The sequence below is a fragment of the Hyla sarda genome, chromosome 8 (genome assembly GCF_029499605.1).
Source record: "Hyla sarda isolate aHylSar1 chromosome 8, aHylSar1.hap1, whole genome shotgun sequence".
Taxonomy (NCBI): Eukaryota; Metazoa; Chordata; class Amphibia; order Anura; family Hylidae; genus Hyla; species Hyla sarda.
The window spans coordinates 222,788,487-222,812,355 of record NC_079196.1 but is presented as its reverse complement, the minus strand read 5'-3'; the positions used below and the strand labels follow the sequence as shown (position 1 = coordinate 222,812,355).

At 44.1% G+C, this 23,869-nt stretch overlaps 1 protein-coding gene across 7 annotated transcripts in view; it reads left to right on the top strand.

Annotated features, from left to right (window-relative positions):
• Window positions 1–23,869, top strand: part of CD19 (CD19 molecule) — a 48,905-nt gene that overhangs the window by 14,959 nt on the left and 10,077 nt on the right. For 5 of the 7 annotated variants that reach the window (XM_056533737.1, XM_056533736.1, XM_056533735.1 and 2 more), the window contains 6 exons: window positions 5,957–6,199; window positions 13,164–13,451; window positions 13,602–13,709; window positions 16,409–16,439; window positions 16,634–16,695; window positions 19,586–19,693. In XM_056533737.1, the coding sequence (XP_056389712.1) occupies window positions 5,957–6,199; window positions 13,164–13,451; window positions 13,602–13,709; window positions 16,409–16,439; window positions 16,634–16,695; window positions 19,586–19,693 (840 nt within the window). Of the gene's footprint in view, window positions 1–3,339; window positions 3,468–5,956; window positions 6,200–13,163; window positions 13,452–13,601; window positions 13,710–16,408; window positions 16,440–16,633; window positions 16,696–19,585; window positions 19,694–23,869 lie in introns of those variants that run through there. The other 2 variants (XM_056533738.1, XM_056533734.1) reach the window with 2 other exon arrangements.

Genomic DNA, 23,869 nt, shown 5'->3' with positions numbered 1-23,869 from the left:
CACTCACCCATCTGAAGCATTCACCCATCTGAAGCACTCACCCATCTGAAGCACTCACCTATCTGAAGCACTCACCCATCTGAAGCACTCACCCATCTGAAGCACTCACCCATCTGAAGCACTCACCCATCTGAAGCATTCACCCATCTGAAGCACTCACCCATCTGAAGCACTCACCTATCTGAAGCACTCACCCATCTGAAGCACTCACCCATCTGAAGCACTCACCCATCTGAAGCACTCACCCATCTGAAGCACTCACCCATCTGAAGCACTCACCCATCTGAAGCACTCACCCATCTGAAGCACTCACCCATCTTAAGCACTCACCCATCTGAAGCACCTGCCCATCTGAAGCACTCACCCATCTGAAGCACTCACCCATCTGAAGCACTCACCCATCTGAAGCACTCACCCATCTGAAGCACCTGCCCATCTAGCAAAACCCCGCCACGGTACCCCCACCCCACCCGTACTATAATAATCTGCTTTTGTCAGCCTGCGGGAGGAGCGCAGCGCCACCTCCGAGACACTTCAAGGTCAGGTGCCTCCAACATCCTGACATCGCGCCTCCATACATCGGAAGGAGCCAATGGCCGGGTCAAGGGGTGGAAAAATTGTCTTTCGCCTAGGGTGGCAAAAATCCTTGCACCAGGCCTGTCTCTATGCCAATATTATCCATTCGTCGTTATGATCACCTCTAAAAAATACTATTATTCACCAATATGTGAAATATATTCTATGGTAATCCCTACTCTCCCTATATGATCACGATCCCTTCTGTCTGTCCAGTCTATGCGCCCCTACTCTTCCCACACTATTACACTCCCTGCAATGCATTGTGTATACTACGATGGTCTCTGCTATATTATAATGTAGTATATTATAATGATACTATTAATTATTATGATAATATTTATTATTATTATTATTATTATATTTATTATAAATCATTATTATTTATTATATTATAATTTATTATAAAGATAATTATTATTATAATGATAATATTATTATTATGATAATATAAATTATAATTATTATATTTCTTATAAGTCATTATTTATTATATTATAATTATTATAAAGATAATTATTATTATAATGATAATATTAATTATTATAATGGTAATATTTATTATTATTATATTTTTTATAAAGCATTCTTATTTATCACACTATAATTATTATAAAGATTATTATTATTATTATTATAATGATAATATTATTATAATGATAATATTAATTATTATAATGATAATATTTATTATTATTATTATATTATAAATCATTATTCTTTATTATATTATAATTATTATGAAGATAATTATAATTATAATAATTATGATAATATTATTATTATAATGATAATATAAATTATAATTATTATATTTATTATAAATCATTATTTATTATATTATAATTATTATAAAGATAATTATTATTATAATGATAATATTATTATAGTGATAATATTAATTATTATAATGGTAATATTTATTATTATTATTATTATTATTATATTTATTATAAAGCATTCTTATTTATCACACTATAATTATTATAAAGATAATTATAATTATTATTATAATGATAATATTATTATAATGATAATATTAATTATTATAATGATAATATTTATTATTATTATTATATTATAAATCATTATTCTTTATTATATTATAATTATTATGAAGATAATGATTATTATTATATTATTATTATAATGATAATATTTATTATTATTATATTGATTATAAATAATAATTCTTTATTATAATTATTATAAAGATAATTATAATTATTATAAAGATAATATTATTATAATTATATATTATAATTATAATATAGTATATTATAATGATCTATAGCATAACATCAACAGACTTCAATGGGTAGGAAAATAGGCAGCAAAATACGGCACGTGTGACCCTACCCCCAGTGTTTCCCAACCAGGGTGCCCTCCAGCTGTTGCAAAACTACAACTCCCAGCATGCCCGGACAGCCAAAGGCTGTCCGGGCATGCTGGGAGTTGTAGTTTTGCAACAGCTGGAGGCACCCTGGTTTGGGAAACACTGATCTATATTCTCCCTACGCCGTGATGATCTCTACTCTTCCTAACCTAAGACTACTACTGACATCATCTCCCTAAGGATCCCTATCATGTCCGGCTTTCTATTACAGTCTATGATAGTTCATTTTATACAGTATTATTACCTCGTGATTTTATTGGTGATTGTAAAGAGTCGTAAGTGAAATAAATATGAAAAATTCTGCCTAAAAACTTGGTAAAAAAAATAAAATAAAACAGGGGCATAAAAGAATAAAAAATCCCCCTGGCCTGAATAATCACCATTGATGGTATGTATTTTTACAGTTTTTATTTTGTTTTTACTTTGAGCATTGTTAAAGGGAAACTCCAACCACAAGTACTATTCCCCTATCCAGAGGATCCTGTGGATAGGAGATAAGTATTTACGCCCCAGAGCTCCCCTTTAGGGTGCGTTCCCACCTGGCGTATACGCAGCGTATTTCACGCTGCGCAAAATTTGCGGCAGCAGCGGGAAATACGCTGCGTGTTCCTTGCTCACTATACACACAGGGCTTTCCGGCGGCAGCCCTATGCGTGTAGTGAGTTTCGGAGGCGGAGCCATGCGTCACAGTCACGCCGGCCCCGCCTCCAAAACTCACTACACGCATAGGGCTGCCGCCGGAAAGCCCTGTTTGTATAGTGAGTTGCGTTCAGACGAGCGGATTTACAGCGTATTTTACGCTGCGGAGCCGCCGCTGAAGGACCTCTGTATGCTGCCTTTACAGGTGCCTGCTTGGAGCGGCAATACGCCGCGACGTGCCGACACACTAAAGCGATGTGCGAGTCGCTGCGTATGCGCGGTGTACCCACACACATCGCGGCCGCTCCCCCTGCTCTATAAGCTAGGCCGAGAGTTGCTACGATGTGCGAGTATACTGCGCATGCGCAGCGGCTCGCACGTCGCAGTGTGTCTGCTCGTAGCGGCGTATTCCCACTCCGAGCAGGCACATGTAAAGGCAGCATACAGAGGTCCTTCGGCGGCGCATCCGCAGCGAAATACGCGCGGAAAATCCGCTCGTCTGAACGTACCCTTAAAGAAAAAATATGTCGCTGTTAGTAAAGGTACACACCTTAAGGGGGGAGATTTATCAAAGCCTGTGTAGAGGAAATGGTAACCAGTTGCCCATAGCAACCAATCAGGTGGCTGCTTTCATTTTTTAAAAAGGGCCTATGAAAAATGAAAGCAGCGATCTGATTGGTTGCTATGGGCAACTGGTCAACTTTTCCTCTGGACAGGTTTTGATAAATCTTCCCCTTTATATGTAATCTGTTTTATTTTGGCAAAAATAAAAAAATAAACACAATATAAAACAACAGTACAAAGATAATGAAAGCACAAAATAAGCGAAAGGCAAAAAAAAAAAAAAGTCTAGCACGTGAGTGGAAAGTGCCAAGTAGTGTAAGGAAGTAATATAAAAACTAAGAAAGATGAGGGAAGTGTGATAAATGTGTGCGCTTAAAGGGGTACTCCGGTGAAAACCTTTTTTCTTTTAAATCAACTGGTGGCAGAAAGTTAAACATATTTGTAAATTACTTCTATTAAAAAATCTTAATCCTTCCTGTACTTATTAGCTGCTGAATACTACAGAGGAAATTCTTTTCTTTTTGGAATGCTCTCTGATGACATCACGAGCACAGTTCTCTCTGCTGACGTTATTATAATAATAATAACACTTTATTTATTGTTGTCCTTAGTGGGATTTGAACCCAAGTCCCCAGCACTGAAAGGCAGCAGTGCTAACCACTGAGCCACCATGCTGCCCTTAGCATACATCTGCTATGCATGGTTGCTAAAATGGACAGAGATGTCAGCAGAGAGCACTGTGCCCGTGATGTCATCAGTGTTCCAAAAAGAAAGGAATTTCCTCTGTAGCATTCAGCAGCTAATAAGTACTGAAAGGATTAAGATTTTTTAATAGAAGTAATTTACAAATATGTTTAACTTTCTGCCACCAGTTGATTTAAAAGAAAAAAAAAAGGTTTTCACCGGAGTACCCCTTTAAGAACTTAAACATATTGCAAAATGAGAGAAAAATATGAATGTTGCTTCATGGAAACCATCAGCAAGGAGCTGCCGATGGATCTGTTTTCCTTAAGTTTTTCTATTTGGTGACTTAGTGCTTTATTAACATTAGCATTACATCTTTATTTAATTATAATTATTTAATTAATAATTATTATAATAATAATAATATATATTTTTTTATTTCCAGCTTGTATTTACTTTGTATAGTGTTAAAAATAATAATAATAATAATATGTTTATTGTATGTTGAAACCATTGTATGTTGAGACCAGAACTCTATGGAAACCTGGTAATTGGTTCTGAAGCCACCAAAATGTCATCCAAAAATAGGAAAAAGTGAGGATTAAAGAAAAATAAGTAGATAAGTAATATAGATAAAGCAAATCCTTCCATATAAAAGTAATAAAGATCTGCTGGGAGCTGTAATCACTGTCTATGTCAGTGTTTCCCAACCAGGGTGCCTACAGCTGTTGCAAAACTACAACTCCCAGCATGCCAGGACAGCCGAAGGCTGTCCGGGCATGCTGGGAGTTGTAGTTTTGCAACAGCTGGAGGCACCCTCTTTGGGAAACACTGGTCTATGTAGAGGAAAGAAGCTTCTTCAGGGTCCTATACAGTACACACAGTGTCCTCATAAAAAGTAACATGGAGTCACCCTCACCTGATGTCCAAAGGAGCAGCTAACCTTGGCACAGGTAAAGAGTAGTAGAGAACATGTAATACCTCCCTGTACTGTAGGGGGCGCTATCAGACATCAGTCAGTGCATACACTTCAGTAATACAGGTAAAGAGTACAGAACATGTAATACCTCCCTGTACTGTAGGGGGCGCTACCAGACACCAGTCAGTGCATATACTTCAGTAATACAGGTAAAGAGTACAGAACATGTAATACCTCCCTGTACTGTAGGGGGCGCTACCAGACACCAATCAGTGCATACACTTCAGTAATACAGGTAAAGAGTATAGAACATGTAATACCTCCCTGTACTGTAGGGGGCGCTACCAGACACCAGTCAGTGCATACACTTCAGTAATACAGGTAAAGAGTACAGAACATGTAATACCTCCCTGTTCTGTAGGGGGCGCTACCAGACACCAGTCAGTGCATACACTTCAGTAATACAGGTAAAGAGTACAGAACATGTAATACCTCCCTGTACTGTAGGGGGCGCTACCAGACACCAGTCAGTGCATACACTTCAGTAATACAGGTAAAGAGTACAGAACATGTAATACATCCCTGTACTGTAGGGGGCGCTACCAGACACCAGTCAGTGCATACACTTCAGTAATACAGGTAAAGAGTACAGAACATGTAATACATCCCTGTACTGTAGGGGGCACTACCAGACACCAGTCAGTGTATACACTTCAGTAATACAGGTAAAGAGTACAGAACATGTAATACCTCCCTGTATTGTAGGGGGCGCTACCAGACACCAGTCAGTGCATACACTTCAGTAATACAGGTAAAGAGTACAGAACATGTAATACATCCCTGTACTGTAGGGGGCGCTACCAGACACCAGTCAGTGCATACACTTCAGTAATACAGGAGTTTTACCAGTGAAATGCCCATTCTGATTGTTCGGTTCTTCCAGCCATTGACATGTTTCGCAGATTCCATAGCATTGTATGTTGAGTCTGGTTTCAAGTTACAATGGTCCAGAAAAGACCATTGTATGTTGAAACTATTGTATGTTGAGGCCATTGTGAGTTGAGGGATCACTGTATATAAAATGATAATAATTTTTTATCGACCATGCTGCTGGTTTCCGGTATAATGGTGTAGAGATATTATCAGAGGCTCTGAATGATCTGTTCTGTGTCTGTCAGGTTCCACGTCTCTGCCCTGCGGCTCCTACACCACCAGTCCCGTCCCGCTGATGCTGAAGCTGCAGATGGAGGAGAACAGCAATGGCTCCTGGGTGGTGGTGGGGATGACCCCTATCATCCTGAAGTTAGATACCAATAACCCGTCTCTTCTGCTCACATCCAGCGGGTACAAGGACACTTCCTGCTCTGTGGACAACATGACCAGCCACGTATCTCTAATAGGACGCACAGGTAGGACCACAGGTAGGACCATTCCTGCACCAACTATAACCTCTTATATTATCATAATGTGATGGCTCCTAATCCAGAGGGGATACTGTTACCTATATACTGTATATAGGAGGTGCCGGGGTGTAAAAAATGGGTATATAGCAGTGCTTCCCAACCGGAGTGCCTCCAGCTGTTGCAAAACTACAACTCCCAGCAAGCCCGGATAGTGTAAAAAATTGGTATATAGCAGTGCTTCCCAACTAGAGTGCTTCCAGCTGTTGCAAAACTACAACTCCCAGCATGCCCGGACAGTGTAAAAAATTGGTATATAGCAGTGCTTCCCAACTGGAGTGCCTCCAGCTGTTTCAAAACTACAACTCCCAGAATGCCCGGACAGTATAAAAAATGGGTATATAGCAGTGCTTCCCAACTAGAGTGCCTCCAGCTGTTGCAAAACTACAACTCCCAGCATGCCCGGACAGTGTAAAAAATGGGTATATAGCAGTGCTTCCCAACTAGAGTGCCTCCAGCTGTTGCAAAACTACAACTCCCAGAATGCCCGGACAGTGTAAAAAATTGGTATATAGCAGTGCTTCCCAACTGGAGTGCCTCCAGCTGTTTCAAAACTACAACTCCCAGAATGCCCGGATAGTATAAAAAATGGGTATATAGCAGTGCTTCCCAACTAGAGTGCCTCCAGCTGTTGCAAAACTACAACTCCCAGAATGCCCGGACAGTGTAAAAAATGGGTATATAGCAGTGCTTCCCAACTAGAGTGCCCCCAGCTGTTGCAAAACTACAACTCGCAGCATGCCCGGACAGCCTTTGGCATGCTGGGAGTTGTAGTTTTTCAACAGCTGGAGGCACCCTTGTTGGGAAACACTGGCATGGGTATAAGGAACCTCACATGGTATAAATGGATCAGATGCCCTATTAAAGGGGTATTCCAGGAAAAAACTTTTATTTTTATTTTTTATATCAACTGGCTCCAGAAAGTTAAACAGATCTGTGAATTACTTCTATTAAAAAAAAAAATCTTAATCCTTCCAATAATTATCAGCTGCTGAAGTTGAGTTGTTCTTTTCTGTTTGGCAATAGTGCTCTCTGCTGACATCTCTGGTTGTCTCGGGAACTGCACAGAGTAGAAGAGGTTTGCTATGGGGATTTGCTTCTACTCTGGACAGTTCCCGAGACAGGTGTCATCAGAGAGCACTTAGACAGAAAAGAGCACTCAACTTCAGCAGCTCATAAGTACTGAAAGGATTAAGACTTTTTTAATAGAAGTAATTTACAAATCTGTTTAACTTTCTGGAGCCAGTTGATATGTAAAAAAAGTTTTTTCCTGGACAACCCCTTTAACCCTTTACACCTGTCCCTTGTATACAGCTGGCCACCGCCACCCTGTACTACACATATTCTGCGCTGGAGAAAGAGCGTGACCAGAACAAGGAGAACCCCGCCATCACTCCCCTGTACTTCCCAACTAGGGTGTCTCCAGCTGTTGCAAAACTACAACTCCCAGCATGTCCGGACAGCCGATGTTCTGTCTAAGGCTATGTTTACACGGGAGAATGTCCGTAGGGATACATGGATACTCCAGCAATGTAACACCAGCAGAACATGCCGGCAACAGGACCGCTCGGAAATGCGCTGTCTCATAGACGGCAATGCATTTCCGTGCGGACTCTGTGGAAAGAATAGACATGTCTATTCTTTGTACGGACACCGGAATTGTGTGCTGCGGAAATTACACCGCGTGCACAGCACAGAAGAATCCCATTGATATCCCCCTCCCATAGGCTTGCATTGAGGGGCGGAGCGTGACGTCACACGGGGGCGGAGGCGTCACGTTACACGCTGCCAGCCCTGTGGTCGTCGGTAATCAGACCCGGACTCCCGCGATCAGGCATCTTATCCCCAATCCTTTGGATAGGGGATAAGATGTCTAAGCACCGGAGTACCCCTTTAAAGAGTACCTGTCACGATCTTGTTAAATTGTATAATCCTCCCAGGTCCCTGCCCCCATCATGATAATCCACCCCCGGCCTTTATTTGTATTATTTGTTAGTTTTCTACCTTTATATTGCTCTGTATTTTCTGCTCTGTCTCAGGCTGGGTTCACATCACGTTTTTTCCATACTGTTTTTAATCAGTTTTTCTAAAGAAAACCATATGGCAAAAAAAACGGATGGAACCGTATGGGAAAAAGTAAGCCGTATGCGTTTTTTAAACCATATGCTGGTTTTAAAAGTGCCTACGGTTCCGTCCGTTTTTATAAAACAAAAAAAAAAGCATACGCTTTTGAAAATGTTATTTAAAATAATTTTTTTTTTAACATTTTAACTTTAGGATGCAAATGCGCATGTGCAAAGTAAAAAACGTACACGGATTGACGTCCATGTTAAAAAAATGTATGCGGTTGCAATACGGATTTTAACCCGGAGACAAAACCGTGGGAAAAAAACATATTGCAAGCAAACCGGATGCATACAGTTTTTAATCGTTTGTCTATGTATACGGTTTTCAATACGGTTACATACGTTTTCTATAATGAAAACGTATACGGGAACCGTACTCGAAAAATGTGGTGTGAACCCACCCTCAGTCAGATTCACAGACTGGGGAGGGGCGTTCCCCAGCAGGCGTGACATCATCTGAAGCCATACAGGGGAGAACTTCCTCCCTCACTCTGCTCCACACAGCCCAGAGCAGTTCATTGTGAGATGAGCTATGATTGGATAAGGCTGTACCCCCCCCCCCTCAGGACTCCAGACTGCATTTCCTGATTTTGGACTTCTGCCAGGCCAGCAAGAGTCCAAAGTCTGTGCAAAAGATAGGGGGAAAATGTGCTCTGGACAAGTAGGGAGACACCTAGTGGCAGCTTTTTTAAACACAAATAAAACACAAAAAATTTTTTTTATTTACCATAAGGATTGCAATAGCAAAAATTAGTTTTAATGAGAGTGCCCATTTAAAGAAAATGGCCAGTGTAATAAATGTGATCACGGGGGGTCCGATTGCTGTACGGGTCCCTGACTCGGCCCCGGCTGAGCTGCTGTAATCCTAGTCTTGGTGTTTTGCATGTGGGGTCTCACAGCTCACACACCTCAGTACGGTAATTATTAGCACAGGATGTTGCGGGTTTATAACACACGATTCTCACATCCCGAAATGTGACTGTAATTTCACTATGATGCAGCAAAACCTGAACTGTGTTCTGCAGCTTCATTTCTACAAGAATCTGATTAATAAGGCAGAAGGATCTGGGAACGACAAGAAGTGGGGTCCTTCGATCTACATGTGATGGATCCGCTGCCCTGTAATGGTATATATGAGGTTATCAGGCAACAGGTCCATAGTGACAAGGACTGAGGACAGTGAGGGGGCAGGGAGGCTCGGCCCTTGTCATCCCAGGCTTACCTCTCTTTCTTACTGAAGTATTAAAGGGGTACTCCGGCCCTAAGACATCTTATCTCCTATCCAAAGGACAGGGGATAAGATGTCTGACCGCGGGGGTGACGTCACGACTCCGCCCCCGTGTGACGTCATGCCCCGCCCCCGCTATGCAAGTCTTTGGGAGGGGGCGTGACGGCTGTCACGCCCCCCTCCCAATGACTTGCATAGCGGGGGCGGGGCATGACGTCACACGGGGGAGGAGTTGTGACGTCACCCCTGCGGTCAGACATCTTATCCCCTATACTTTGGGGATGTCTTAGAGCCGTGGCCGGCACCCGGCAGTTTGTGAGCTGGCAGCGCAGCATGCCGAATGCAAGATTGTGGGGGTCCCCAGCGGCGGGACCCCCGCGGTCAGACATCTTATCCCCTATCCTTTGGATAGGGGATAAGATGTCTTAGGGCCGGAGTACCCCTTAAAGATTACAAAAGTACAGAACTTGGGTTAACTTGTCCAATGAAGTTGGAAAAAATGTACAGCACATGAATGACTGTAAATAATGATGAAAGAACCATAAAATCATGTGTTACTGGTTCTCAGCATGGTTCATCCTCTCATTCCTGTCCCCAGCATAGTCCCCAGCAAGGCTACTGATCTCATTCCTGGCTCTCAGGATGACCTCTCATCTTATTAATATCCCCAGAATGGTTCCTCATACTATTCCTAGCCCAAAGCATGGCTTCCCTTTAGTTTCTAGTCCCTAGCATGGCCCCCTCTTATTCCGGTCCCCAGCATCGCTCCTCATACTATTCCTTGTCCACAGCATCTAAACTCATAGCAACTCATTCCTTATCCACAGTATGACTCTCCATCTCATTCCTAGACAAAGCAGGACTCACCTCTAATTTCTAGTCCCTAGCATGACCCTCAACTCATTCCTGGCCCCTAAATTATTCCTTGTCCCCACGATGGCTCCCCATATCATTCCCGGGCCACAGCATGGCTCTATATCTTATTCCTTGTCCCCAGCATGGCTCCCCCATCTTATTCCTAGTCCCCAGCATGGCTCCCATCTCATTCCTAGTTCACAGCATGGCTCCCCATCTTATTCCTAGTCCCCAGCATGGCTCCCCCATCTTATTCCTAGTCCCCAGCATGGCTCCCATCTCATTCCTAGTTCACAGCATGGCTCCCCATCTTATTCCTAGTCCCCAGCATGGCTCCCCATCTTATTCCTAGTCCCCAGCATGGCTCCCCATCTCATTCCTAGTCCCCAGCATGACTCCCCATCTCATTCCTAGTCCCCAGCATGGCTCCCTATCTCATTCCTAGTTCACAGCACGGCTCCCCATCTCATTCCAAGTCCACAGCATGGCTCCCCATCTCATTCCTAGTCCCCAGCATGGCTCCCCATCTCATTCCTAGTCCCCAGCATGGCTCCCCATCTCATTCCTAGTCCCCAGCATGGCTCCCCATCTCATTCCTAGTCCCCAGCATGGCTCCCCATCTCACTCCTAGTCCCCAGCATGGCTCCCCATCTCATTCCTAGTCCCCAGCATGGCTCCCCATCTCATTCCTAGTCCCCAGCATGGCTCCCCATCTCATTCCTAGTCCCCAGCATGGCTCCCCATCTCATTCCTAGTCCCCAGCATGGCTCCCCATCTCATTCCTAGTCCCCAGCATGGCTCCCCATCTCATTCCTAGTCCCCAGCATGGCTCCCCATCTCATTCCTAGTCCCCAGCATGGCTCCCCATCTCATTCCTAGTCCCCAGCATGGCTCCCCATCTCATTCCTAGCCCCCAGCATGGCTCCCCATCTCATTCCTAGCCCCCAGCATGGCTTCCCATCTCATTCCTAGTCCCCAGCATGGCTCTCCATCTCATTCCTGGTCCCCAGCATGGCTCCCCATCTCATTCCTAGTCCCCAGCATGGCTCCCCATCTCATTCCTGGTCCCCAGCATGGCTCTCCATCTCATTCCTGGTCCCCAGCATGGCTCCCCATCTCAGTCCTGGTCCTCAGCTTGGCTTCCCATCTCAGTCTTTTCCCCAGTTGACCTCTATATTATTCTTAGTCTACAGCTTGGCTTCTAATCTCATGTAAATTCTAAATTTAGCACTCCAACTCATTTCTGTTGCTCATCATGGCCCTTATCATTTTATTTGAGCCTCCAGCTTTGCTCCCTATTTGAGTTTATGGTTCCCAAATGGTGCTCCTTTCTTATTCCTAGTAAACAGCATGACTCCCCATCTCACCCCTAGCCCAAAGCATGATTCTCCTCTAATTCCTTGTTCCCAACATGGCTCTTATCTCACTTCTAACCCCATGCATGGTTCCCATCTTAATCCTGGTCCCCAGTATGGCTCCCCATCTTATTCCTATTCCCCAGTATGGCTCCCCATCTTATTCCTATTCCCCAGTATGGCTCCCCATCTTATTCCTGGTCCCCAGCATGGCTCCCCATCTTATTCCTGGTCCCCAGCATCGCTCCCCATCTCATTCCTGGTCCCCAGCATGGCTCCGCATTTCATTCCTAGTGCCCAGCATGGCTCCCCATCTTATTCCTGGTCCCCAGCATGGCTCCCCATCTCATTCCTGGTCCCCAGCATGGCTCCGCATTTCATTCCTAGTGCCCAGCATGGCTCCTCATCTTATCCCTGGCCCCCAGCTTGGCTCCTCATCTTATTCCTGGTCCCCAGCATGGCTCCCCATCTTATTCCTGGTCCCCAGTATGGCTCTCCATCTTATTCCTGGTCCCCAGCATGGCTCCCCATCTTATTCCTGGTCCCCAGCATGGCTCCCCATCTTATTCCTGGTCCCCAGCATGGCTCCTCATCTTATTCCTGGTCCCCAGCATGGCTCCCCACCTTATTCCTGGTCCCCAGCTTGGCTCCTCATCTTATTCCTGGTCCCAAGCATGGCTCCCCATCTTATCCCTGGTCCCCAGCATGGCTTCCTTTCTCATCCCTGGCCCCCCACATGGCTCCTCATCTTATTCCTGTTCCCCCACATGGCTCCCTATCATATTCCTAGTCTACAGCATGGGTCCCCCTGTCATTCCTGATTCCGGCATGGCTCCCCATCTTATTCCAGGCCCCAGCATGGCTCCCCATCTTATTCCTGGTCCCCAGCATGGCTCCTCATCTTATTCCTGGTCCCCAGCACGGCTCCCCATCTTATTTCTGGTCCCCAGCATGGCTCCCCATCTTGTTTCTGGTCCCCAGCATGGCTCCCCATCTTATTCCTGGTCCCCAGCATGGCTCCCCATCTTATTCCTGATTCCATGCATGGCTTCCTTTCTCATCCCTGGCCCCCCACATGGCTCCTCATCTTATTCCTGTTCCCCCACATGGCTCCCTATCATATTCCTAGTCTACAGCATGGGTCCCCCTGTCATTCCTGATTCCGGCATGGCTCCCCCTCATATTCCAGGCCCCTGATATGATTCCTCCTTTCATTTCTGGCCTCTTTTTCCTACTCATACGATTCATACAATGATAGAGATGACAACCTGTGATGGTTATTTACAAGCTGATGTACTATCGGATGTGGTGGTGAACAAGAAACCAGGTGACCCATGGATATTAACCCCTCTTTTCCACAGATAATGGGTTACGCAATATGATGACTTCTGTGCCTGACCAAATGGAATGGATTACCTGCCATGCCCCCCAAAACTGGACCCTTCTGCAGTGGTCTAGAGGTGGAGAAATCATTGCGATGGTGCAAAGAGCGGAGATTGTGCTAAATGTCCTTGTGGAGAGAAACGCGTCATCCTTCCTCATCACCTCCACCATTAGAAATTATACTGGGAATTATTGCTGCCTGGAAGAACCAACGATAAAAAAGTTAAATGTGACTTGTCGATGGTGGACACACAAGAGTGCCATAGGTAAGGTGGGAAAGGTGGGGCCTGTGGTATGAAATGTGGGGGCAATAGGGTCCTAAATGAGTCTCGAACATTCTCTGAAATAGGGGCTCAGGGAGGGGGGTTTGATGATTCTGAGGGTGCGGTGACTTGAACCTCACTTTTTCGTGGCAGGCTGGCAGCGGTTCATAGATGCGAGATACTGGATAATCGTGGTGGTGGCCTTGTCCTCTTCGCTGATGTCCTTGATGCTCCTGGGCTGCTTCGTAAGCATGAAACGCAGTGCGTGTTACTCCACTAGGGAATCAGTGTTTTATCTTCATCCAGAACCAGGCAGAACACGTGCGCTCCGATACCCTGAAAAGTTCGGCAACTTTCTATAAAAAAAATGTTTTTGTAACTTTAGGACAGAATTATTAGGACTGTTGTTTCATATGTTAAAACGCGTGGGAGTAAAAATCACCAAATATATTAAAAAGCATAAGCCCTTTAAATAAATTTGGTGCATCTTGGATTGTCCTAGAGACAAAAAAATGAAATCTCTGATGTAGATTTGCAAAAAAAATTGCACAATTTTCTGCTTTTTGTTGCAATAAATCTGTTGAAAAGTTGTTGACCCCGCCCCTACCAGTTAACCACGCCCAATTTTCTTGCCACAAAATTTTTGCGCACATACGCATTATCTAGAGGGCATCTGCATATTTGCATATACTGCATAATACCTTAATAAATTGTGCGCAGCAACTGGGAAAATACACTTGCTTAGCAGGTTTCGCACTGCGCAATTCCCCTCTGATTGGTAACACTTAGGCTAGGTTCACACTGCGGAATCTCTGGGCAGAATTTCTTCCGGAGATGGAGCCGGCGGCACTAGGACCGCACGGACTGCACTGCTGTCCCCATAGACGGCAATACATTTCTGGGTGGATCTTTTGGGAGATCTGCTCAGAAATGCATGAACATCTATGGGGACGGCAATGCAGTCCGCGCGGTCCTAGTGCCGCCGGACAGAAATTCTGCCCAGAGATTCCGCAGTGTGAACCCAGCCTTAGGGTCTATTCACACGGCAGAATTTCCGCTTGCGGAATTATGCCTCAAATTAAAGCCCATAGACTTCTATGGAATTCCGCAAGTGGAATTTCAGAAGTGTGAATGGGAGTGCGGAATCCCATAGAAGTCTATGGGCTTTAATTTAAATTTAATTTGGTTTAGCCCCATTCAATCGGTATCTTTCCTTCCTAATATGTTTATGTTTACTGTGTATCCATGCTGGGTCACTTTGTGTATTCGGCGGTGTGTATTCCCATTGAAAACAATAATACAGTGTATCAGAGATCTCTCTAGTAACAAGCACCAATGTGAACTGATCACGATCAGGAGGAGTGTCAGTCTTTGGGTTTAAAGAATTACCTGTCATGATCTTGTTAAATGTTATAATCCTCCCAGGTCACTGCCCCCATCATGATAAACCACCCCGGCCTTTATTTTTATTATTTTTTAGTTTTCTACCTTGATATTGCTCTGTATTTTCTGCTCAGTCAGATTCACAGACTGGGAAGGGGCGTTCCCCAGCAGGCGTGACATCATCTGAAGCCATACAGGGGAGAACTTCCTCCCTCACTCTGCTACACACAACTGAGAGCAGTTCAGTGTGAGATGAGCTATGATTGGATAAGGCTCCACACACACCCCTCAGCACTCCAGACTGCATTTCCTGATTTTGGACTTCTGCCAGGCCAGCAGGAGTCCAACGTCTGGGCAAGAGATGGGGAGAAAATGTGCTCTGGACAAGTAGGGAGACACCTAGTGGTAGCTTTTTTAAACACAAATAAAACATAGAAAACTTTATTTTTTTAAACAAAGTACATTAGAAAGATTTTTTTATATACCATAAGGAGTGCAAAAACAAGAATTTGTTTTAATGAGAGTGCCCATTTAAAGACTAAAACAATTCTGCTTGGAAAACCCTTGCCCTAAAGCTTCCCCTCACGTACAAGTGCTGTAGCACAGTCACAATATAATACTACAGTGACCCCTCAACCTACGATGGCCCCAAGATACGATAATTTCAACATGCGATGGCCTCTCAGAGGCCATCGCATGTTGCAGGCAGCATCAACATACGATGCTTTTGTATGTCGGGGCCATCGCATAAACAGCTATCCGGCAGCGCAGACTGCTTCAGCTGCCACAGGATAGCCGTTTACGGTGCCCCATGAGCTCCGCTGACGATCACTTACCTGTCCTCGGGGCTCTGGCGCATCCTCTTCGGGATCCCCTGCATCGTCGGCGCTCTCCATCGTCGTCATCACGTCGCTGCGCACGCCGTCCCGTCATCCAATAGGAGCAGCATGCGTAGCGACGTGATGACGGAGAGCGAGGATGCCGGGGAAGCAGAGGCCTTGCCGGAGCGTCGGGGATGCGGCGACAGTGATGGACGGCGACATCCCGGGCAGCGGTGACGAGCGGTGACGGTCTGGAGCGGCGGGGACAGGTGAGTACAACTTCCTATACCAGTGGTCTTCAACCTGTGGACCTCCAGATGTTGCAAAAATACAACACCCAGCATGCCCGGACAGCCAACGGCTGTCCGGGCATGCTGGGTGTTGTAGTTTTGCAACATCTGGAGGTCCGCAGGTTGTAGACCACTGTCCTATATTTTACATTGCACGGATCCCTCAACATGCGATGGTTTCAACAAATGATGGTCCATTTGGAACAGATTACCATCGTATGTTGAGGGATCACTGTACATTGTGATAGAATCAATTGTTAGAAATTCTATTTATCCATAATCCTGTTTATATCTGTTTCTAGAAAAGCTGGGTGACAACCAAAACTGCAGCCTTAAAAAATCCTTAGATCCTTAAAAATCTGTTGCTTAGTGATGCTGGTGATTTGTTGGGTTCATAACTAGACAGATTTGTCATTCAGAATCCACAGAAAGCTGAGTGCTGATTATATGTGATGTTTTCTTACAGGGAGGAGAGCGAGGAGACAGGCCAGGAGCCGGTGAGTGCCCGCTGCAGTATACGAGTGTTCTGCCATCCTGTGCCACAACCTTTTATATCCTTTCTCTTATTGGACGTGGATATGTGGGGGAGGGAATCTTCCGGAGCATTTCATATATACTATGGGACACGTCCTCTGTGATATCAGCAGATGGTATATATCATCCAGAGACTGACTCTGTCCTCATCCCCTAGGTTCTTCAAGGTGAGCACCGCTGCCAGAAACCTCTACAAAGACTCCATCCCCCAGGACACAGGTAACGTCTCAGGTCTCTTCTTCTCCCAGGTCATTTTTCTTCACTCTTCTTTTCCTTCCTGTCTTTTTCCATTATGTGTTTCTTCTCCCCTTTTTCTTCCCAATTTTTTTATTCCTCTATTTAATTTGTTTCCTCGTTTATCTTTTCTTCTCTTCCTTCATCTCTTTTACCTTCTTAACAATATTCTTCTCTTCCTCGATTCCTTTCTCTTACTCCTCCTTTTCTTCTCTCCCTTTGTTCTTCCCCTCTCCTTTCTTTCTTTCGTCTTCTACCATTTGACTCCATGTCCGTCCCTTTTGTTTCCCTTCTTGTCTCTTATTTTTCTTCATATCCTTGTCATCCTTTTCTTTCTCTTACTTGTCCTTCTTCCTTCCCTTCTTCTTTTCTTCCTTCTCGTTTTTATTCTAATCCCTTTTCCATCTTCTTCTTTTGTCCTTTAAAGGGGTACTCCGGTGAAAACCTTTTTTCTTTTAAATCAACTGGTGGCAGAAAGTTAAACATATTTGTAAATTACTTCTATTAAAAAATCTTAATCCTTCCTGTACTTATTAGCTGCTGAATACTTCAGAGGAAATTCTTTTCGTTTTGGAATGGTCTCTGATGACATCACGACCACAGTTCTCTCTGCTGATGTTATTATAATAATAGTAACTCTTTATTTATTGTTGTCCTTAGTGGGATTTGAACCCAAGTCCCCAGCACAGCAAGGCAGCAGTGCTAACCACTGAGCCACCATGCTGCCCTTAGCATACATCTGCTATGCACGGTTGCTAAAATGGACAGAGATGTCAGCAGAGAGCACTGTGGTCGTGATGTCATCAGTGTTCCAAAAAGAAAGGAATTTCCTCTGTAGCATTCAGCAACTAATAAGTACTGGAAGGATTAAGATTTTTTAATAGAAGTAATTTACAAATATGTTTAACTTTCTGCCACCAGTTGATTTAAAAGAAAAAAGGTTTTCACCGGAGTACCCCTTTAATCCTCATTTCCACTTTCTTTTCCTTCTTCTTCTTTACCTGTGCCTCCATTTTGTTCCGTTTCTTTTTCTTTCCTCCTGTTTGTTTCTCCTCATTTCTTTACTTCCTCTTTTTATTTGGTCTTCCTCTCCTTTCCATCGTATTCATTTTCTTCTCTTCCTTTGCCTCCATTTCCTCTCTTTCTTCTTTCTTCTTCTTTCCTTCTTCCCCTTGTCATTCTTCTTCTTTTCTTCCATGTTCTTTTACTTTCCTCTATTTCCTTCTCTTTCATTTCCTTCTTTCTCCTTATTCTTATTTCCCCTCCATTTTATTTTCCAGTCTTCCACTCTCAGGGTCTATTCACACAGGCTGAATTTCCGCTTGCAGAATTCCGCCTCAAAATGGGAGCCCAATAGACTTCTATGGGATTCCACACCTCTGAATTTCCGCACAAATTCTGCACCAATTCCACACAAAACCCGCACAAGCCAGAAACCACCCATGAAGCAGAAGCGGAATTGGAGCGGAAATTCTGCCCGTGTGAATAGACCCTAAGACTGGGTTCACACTGCAGAATTTCTGGGTAGAATTTCTGCCGGAAATCAAGCTGGTGGCGCTAGGACCGAGCAGACTGCATTGCTGCCCCCCATAGACTGCAATGCATTTCTGGGTGGATCTTTTGGGAGATCTGCTCAGAAATGCATTGCCATCTACGGGGACGGTAATGCAGTCCACGCGGTCCTAGTGCCGCCGGCTCAATCTCCGGCAGAAATTCTGCTCAGAGATTCCGCAGTGTGAACCCAGCCTAAGGGTTTGTGTACACGACAGAATTTCCATTTGCGGAATTCCGCCTCAAATTAAAGCCCATAGACTTCTATGGGATTCCGCAGTCCCGTTCACACTTCTGAATTTCTGCTTGCGGAATTCCGCTAGCGGAATTCCGCAAGCAGAAATTCAGAAGTGTGAACGGGACTGCGGAATCCCATAGAAGTCTATGAGCTTTAATTTGAGGTGGAATTCCGCAAATGGAAATTCAGAAGTGTGAACGGGACTGCGGAATCCCATAGAAGTCTATGAGCTTTAATTTGAGGTGGAATTCCGCAAATGGAAATTCAGAAATGTGAACGGGACTGCGGAATCCCATAGACGTGATGATGATGATGATGAATATAATATAAGACATCTTCATAATCTTTTTCTGCTTCAGGCTCTGTTCACACACGTCATTTTTTCACTATTTTTAGCCAAAACCAGGACTGAAACTGAGAGAGAAAAACTATAATGGAAAGATTTGTACCAGTTTTGTGTTTTAGTTCCATTCCTGGTTTTGGTTAAAGGGGTACTCCGGTGAAAACCTTTTTTCTTTTAAATCACCTGGTGGCAGAAAGTTAAACATATTTGTAAATTACTTCTATTAAAAAAATCTTAATCCTTTCAGTACTTATTAGCTGCTGAATGCTACAGAGGAAATTCCTTTCTTTTTGGAACACTGATGACATCACGAGCACAGTGCTCTCTGCTGACATCTCTGTCCATTTTAGCAACCATGCCTAGCAGATGTATACTAAGGGCAGCATGGTGGCTCAGTGGTTAGCACTGCTGCCTTGCAGCGCTGGGGACTTGGGTTCAAATCCCACTAAGGACAACAATAAATAAAGAGTTATTATTATTATAATGACGTCAGCAGAGAGAACTGTGGTCGTGATGTCATCAGAGAGCATTCCAAAAAGAAAATGATTTCCTCTGTAGTATTCAGCAGCTAATAAGTACAGGAAGGATTAAGATTTTTTAATAGGAGTAATTTACAAATATGTTTAACTTTCTGCCACCAGTTGAGTTAAAAGAAAAAAGGTTTTCACCGGAGTGCCCCTTTAAGAATACTGACCACATTACTGCGTGTGAACACAGCCTTACTTTGTGTCTCCAACAATCAGACATCGCTCACAAAGATCAGGACTTCACCTATCAGAATGTGTCCCTGTCACCGACCAAAGCCTTGACTGATGATCGTTTCTCCGACAAGAGCTCCTTCCTGTCTCTAGGTGAGTGATGTCCTTCTATACCAGAGATTTTGGGTGACAGAATGTCCTCCGAGAAGCTATAGAGAAGTTATAGTAAGATCTACAGAGCAGCGCTGCCTCCTCAGGCCATATCTGTGCGGTGCGGCCTGGTCCTTACTATATACCCTGTCAGCAGATCTCCAGCCCCACTAACGCTTTGTAAGACATTTACCCCCTGACATATCTGTGACCACTTGGTGGTTATATAGAAATTAGGGCCCTCTCGCTATTCAAGACAGTTTTTGAAAAATAAATTCTGTGATAAATAATACCGCCATACAATGCTTAAAGGGGTTAAAGGAGTACTCCGGTAGAAAACTTTTTTTTTTAATCAACTGGTGCCAGAAAGTTAAACAAATTTGTAAATGACTTCTATTTAAAAAATATTAATCCTTCCAGTACTTAATAGCTGCTGAATACTACAAGAAAAAGAAAATACTTTTTCTTTTCTTTTTGGAACACAGAGCTCTCTGCTGACATCACGAGCACAGTGCTCTCTGCTGACATCTCTGCCCATTTTAAGAACTGTCCAGAGTGGGAGAAAATACCCATAGCAAACATATGCTGCTCTGGACAGTTCCTAAAATGGACAGAGATGTAAGCAGAGAGCACTGTGCTCGTGATGTCAGCAGAGAGCTCTGTGTTCCAAAAAAAGAAAATAATTTTCTCTGTAGTATTCAGCAGCTAATAAGTACTGGAAGGATTAAGATTTTTTAATAGAAGTCATGTACAAATTTGTTTGGAGATGTCAGCAGAGAGCACTGTGCTCGTGATGTCAGCAGAGAGCTCTGTGTTCCAAAAAAAGAAAATCATTTTCTCTGTAGTATTCAGCAGCTAATAAGTACTGGAAGGATTAAGATTTTTTAATATAAGTCATTTACAAATTTGTTTGGAGATGTCAGCAGAGAGCACTGTGCTCGTGATGTCAGCAGAGAGCTCTGTGTTCCAAAAAAGAAAATAATTTTCTCTGTAGTATTCAGCAGCTAATAAGTACTGGAAGGATTAAGATTTTTTAATAGAAGTCATTTACAAATTTGTTTGGAGATGTCAGCAGAGAGCACTGTGCTCGTGTTGTCAGCAGAGAGCTCTGTGTTCCAAAAAAGAAAATAATTTTCTATGTAGTATTCAGCAGCTAATAAGTACTGGAAGGATTAAGATTTTTTAATAGAAGTAATTTACAAATCTGTTTAACTTTCTGGCACCAGTTGATTAAAAAAAATAAAATAAAAAATAAAAAGTTTTCCACCGGAGTACCCCTTTAAACAGTACTGTGGATTATGGTAAAGTCCCTTGTAGTGTAGGGCAGTAAGGGTTGAAGGGGTTTTCCCAGACTACAACATTTATAGTGTGTCCATAGGATAGGTCATTCATATCAGGATAGTGGGGGTCCAACTATTGGCACCCCTGTTGATCAGCTGTATGAAGGGGCTTGGCTCTTGAGGGAGCATTTTAGCATTTTCATGGTTTATTTTGGGCAGTGACTAGAGATGAGCGAACTTACAGTAAATTCGATTCGTCACGAACTTCTCGGCTCGGCAGTTGATGACTTTTCCTGCATAAATTAGTTCAGCTTTCCGGTGCTCCCGTGGGCTGGAAAAGGTGGATACAGTCCTAGGAGACTCTTTCCTAGGACTGTATCCACCTTTTCCAGCCCACCGGAGCACCTGAAAGCTGAACTAATTTATGCAGGAAAAGTTCTCAACTGCCGAGCCGAGAAGTTCATGACGAATCGAATTTACTGTAAGTTCGCTCATCTCTAGCAGTGACCCCTTAAAATAGCTATTTGTGCCCAATTCTTGAGAGTCAGACCCCATGGTCTCATCCTGATCCTAAGGACAAGCCAACAATGTTGTAACCCAAGGAACCCCTTCATTGTTAAAGTCCCTGGTGGTCTAGTGGTCCAGGACAAGGAAATGTTTTCATGCTTCACTTTTTAAGCTGTTATTCCCTGTGGTCCATTTCTTAAGTGTCTGATCCCAGGGGGGGTCCGAACACTGGGACCCCCCCGTGATCTCCTGTACGGGGACCAGCTCTGCCCATGCAGGAGGCGTGTAGGCCGCAGCATGACGCCACGGTCAGCACGCCCCTCCATGTATCTCTGTGGAAGAGACGGAGATGCAGCGTTTATGCATAACCGCATCTCCCATAGAGCTGAATGGAGGGGGGAGGGTCTGTCGGCATAGCCCCACAGAACTGCGGCAGTTCCGGGTCCCGTACGGGAGATTGCAAAGGGTCCCAGCGGTTGGGCCCTGCCACGATCAGACACTTGCAGATAGGGGATAAGTTGTCTAAGTCTAAGGGGTACTCCGCTGCTCAGCGTTTGGGACAAACTGTTCCGAACGCTGGAGCTTGTGACTACATAGCCCCTCCCCCTCAATGCAAGTCTATGGGAGGGGGCGTGACTGCCGTCACGCCCCCTCCCATAGACTTGCATTGAGGGGGAGGGGCGTGACATCATGCGGGGCGGGGCTATGGCATCACGAGCTCCCGACGCCGACTCCTGCGTTCGGAACAGTTTGTTCCAAACGCTGAGCAGTGGAGTACCCCTTTAAGGACACCCTAAGAAATGACCAGTTTGGCCCCATTCAAAACTGCCCCAGCGGGGCTAGTTGTGGGCATCAGACTGAATGGATGGCTGTTGAGGTGAATGGTCATCCAGCTGGAAAAAATGGTGTCCGGGGCCCTAGAGGGATGAAGGGGACCTGTCAGTCTCCTGCCCCAGTCACATGTCTTAATAGAAGTCCGCATGGCTCCTTCCTGCCCCTTACCCTTAGTCGCACAGGGCACAGGTCCGATTGACTAAATCAGGGATCCCTAGTTTGGACATTTGCACCGTACGTTTCGTATTCCCGACATATTGTCATCTTCATGTATGGGGGAGGGGACAGGCCATTTTTGAGACCTTTGTTCCCTTTCTCTCGTTCAGCACCATGAACCCCCCTCTTACTAGTTATATGAGAACCGTCACAGTCAGAACAGAAGAGGAAATGAGATTATTTTCTCCCATCGTGTTGTTTTTCGCTGTCGCGCTTCCCCAATCCTCCCCGACCGTTCAGCCTCAAAAACATCTCGGAATCCATTCTGGAAGAATTGTACCAGCGAGTCGCCATATGTCAATGAAGCTTATCTGTGCAGGCGTGAAACGTAATAAATTAGGTGCATCCATGATGTCGCGCCCCCTTCACGTGCCGTCAATAGGCTCACAAGGCGAGTGTCGAAAATTGGTGCACAAAAATGTTGTTCCTTTTTGACATTTAAAGGGGTACTCCGGTGGAAATTATAATTTTATTTTTTTTTTTTAATCAACCGATGCCAGAAAGTTAAACAGATTTGTAAATCACTTCTATTAAAAAATCTTAATCCTTCCGGTACTTATCAGCTGCTGTATTCTTTTCTTTTTGCATTTCCTTTCAGTCTGACCACAGTGCTCTTTGCTGACACCTCTGTCTATGTCAGGAACTGTTCAGAGAAGGATAGGTTTGCTATGGGGATTTGCTTCTATTCAGTTCCTGACAGTTCCTGACATGGACAGAGGTGTCAGCAGAGAGCACCGTGGTCAGACAGAAAGGAAATTCAAAAAGTAAGAAAAGAACTTCCTCTGGAGCTTATAGCAGCTGATAAGTACTGGAAGGATTAAGATTTTTAAATAGAAGTCATTTACAAATTTGTTTAACTTTCTGGCACCAGTTGATAAAAAAAAATAATAATAATAATAATGTTTTCCACCAAAGTACCCCTTTAAGCCAGGCAAATGCATGTCAAACCCCCTTCCCTTTTGTGTTTCCATTTATGACCAATGTCAAGACCTCTGCTTGCTGTCAGTGAATATATAATGGGGTTTATTTACTAACGTGATCCTGACAATCTTTTGTCGTGTTTTGCGCCCAAATTGTGTCGCACGTCCCTTGCAACACAATTTGCGACCCCCCCCCCCCAAAATAAAAAACCCAGGAAAAGGGTGTGGTCACGTGGTAAAGTGGGTGTGGCCCCGACAAAAGGGGCGTCACCCTGGCAGTTTGGAAAAATGTAGGAAAAAGTGCAAAATGTAGGGAAACCTTAGTAAATACCTTAGGAAAATACCAGTCGGAAATTAAAACCCACAAAGAAACCTACACAACACTCTACGTAAATAAACCCCAATGTATTGATTATAATCAG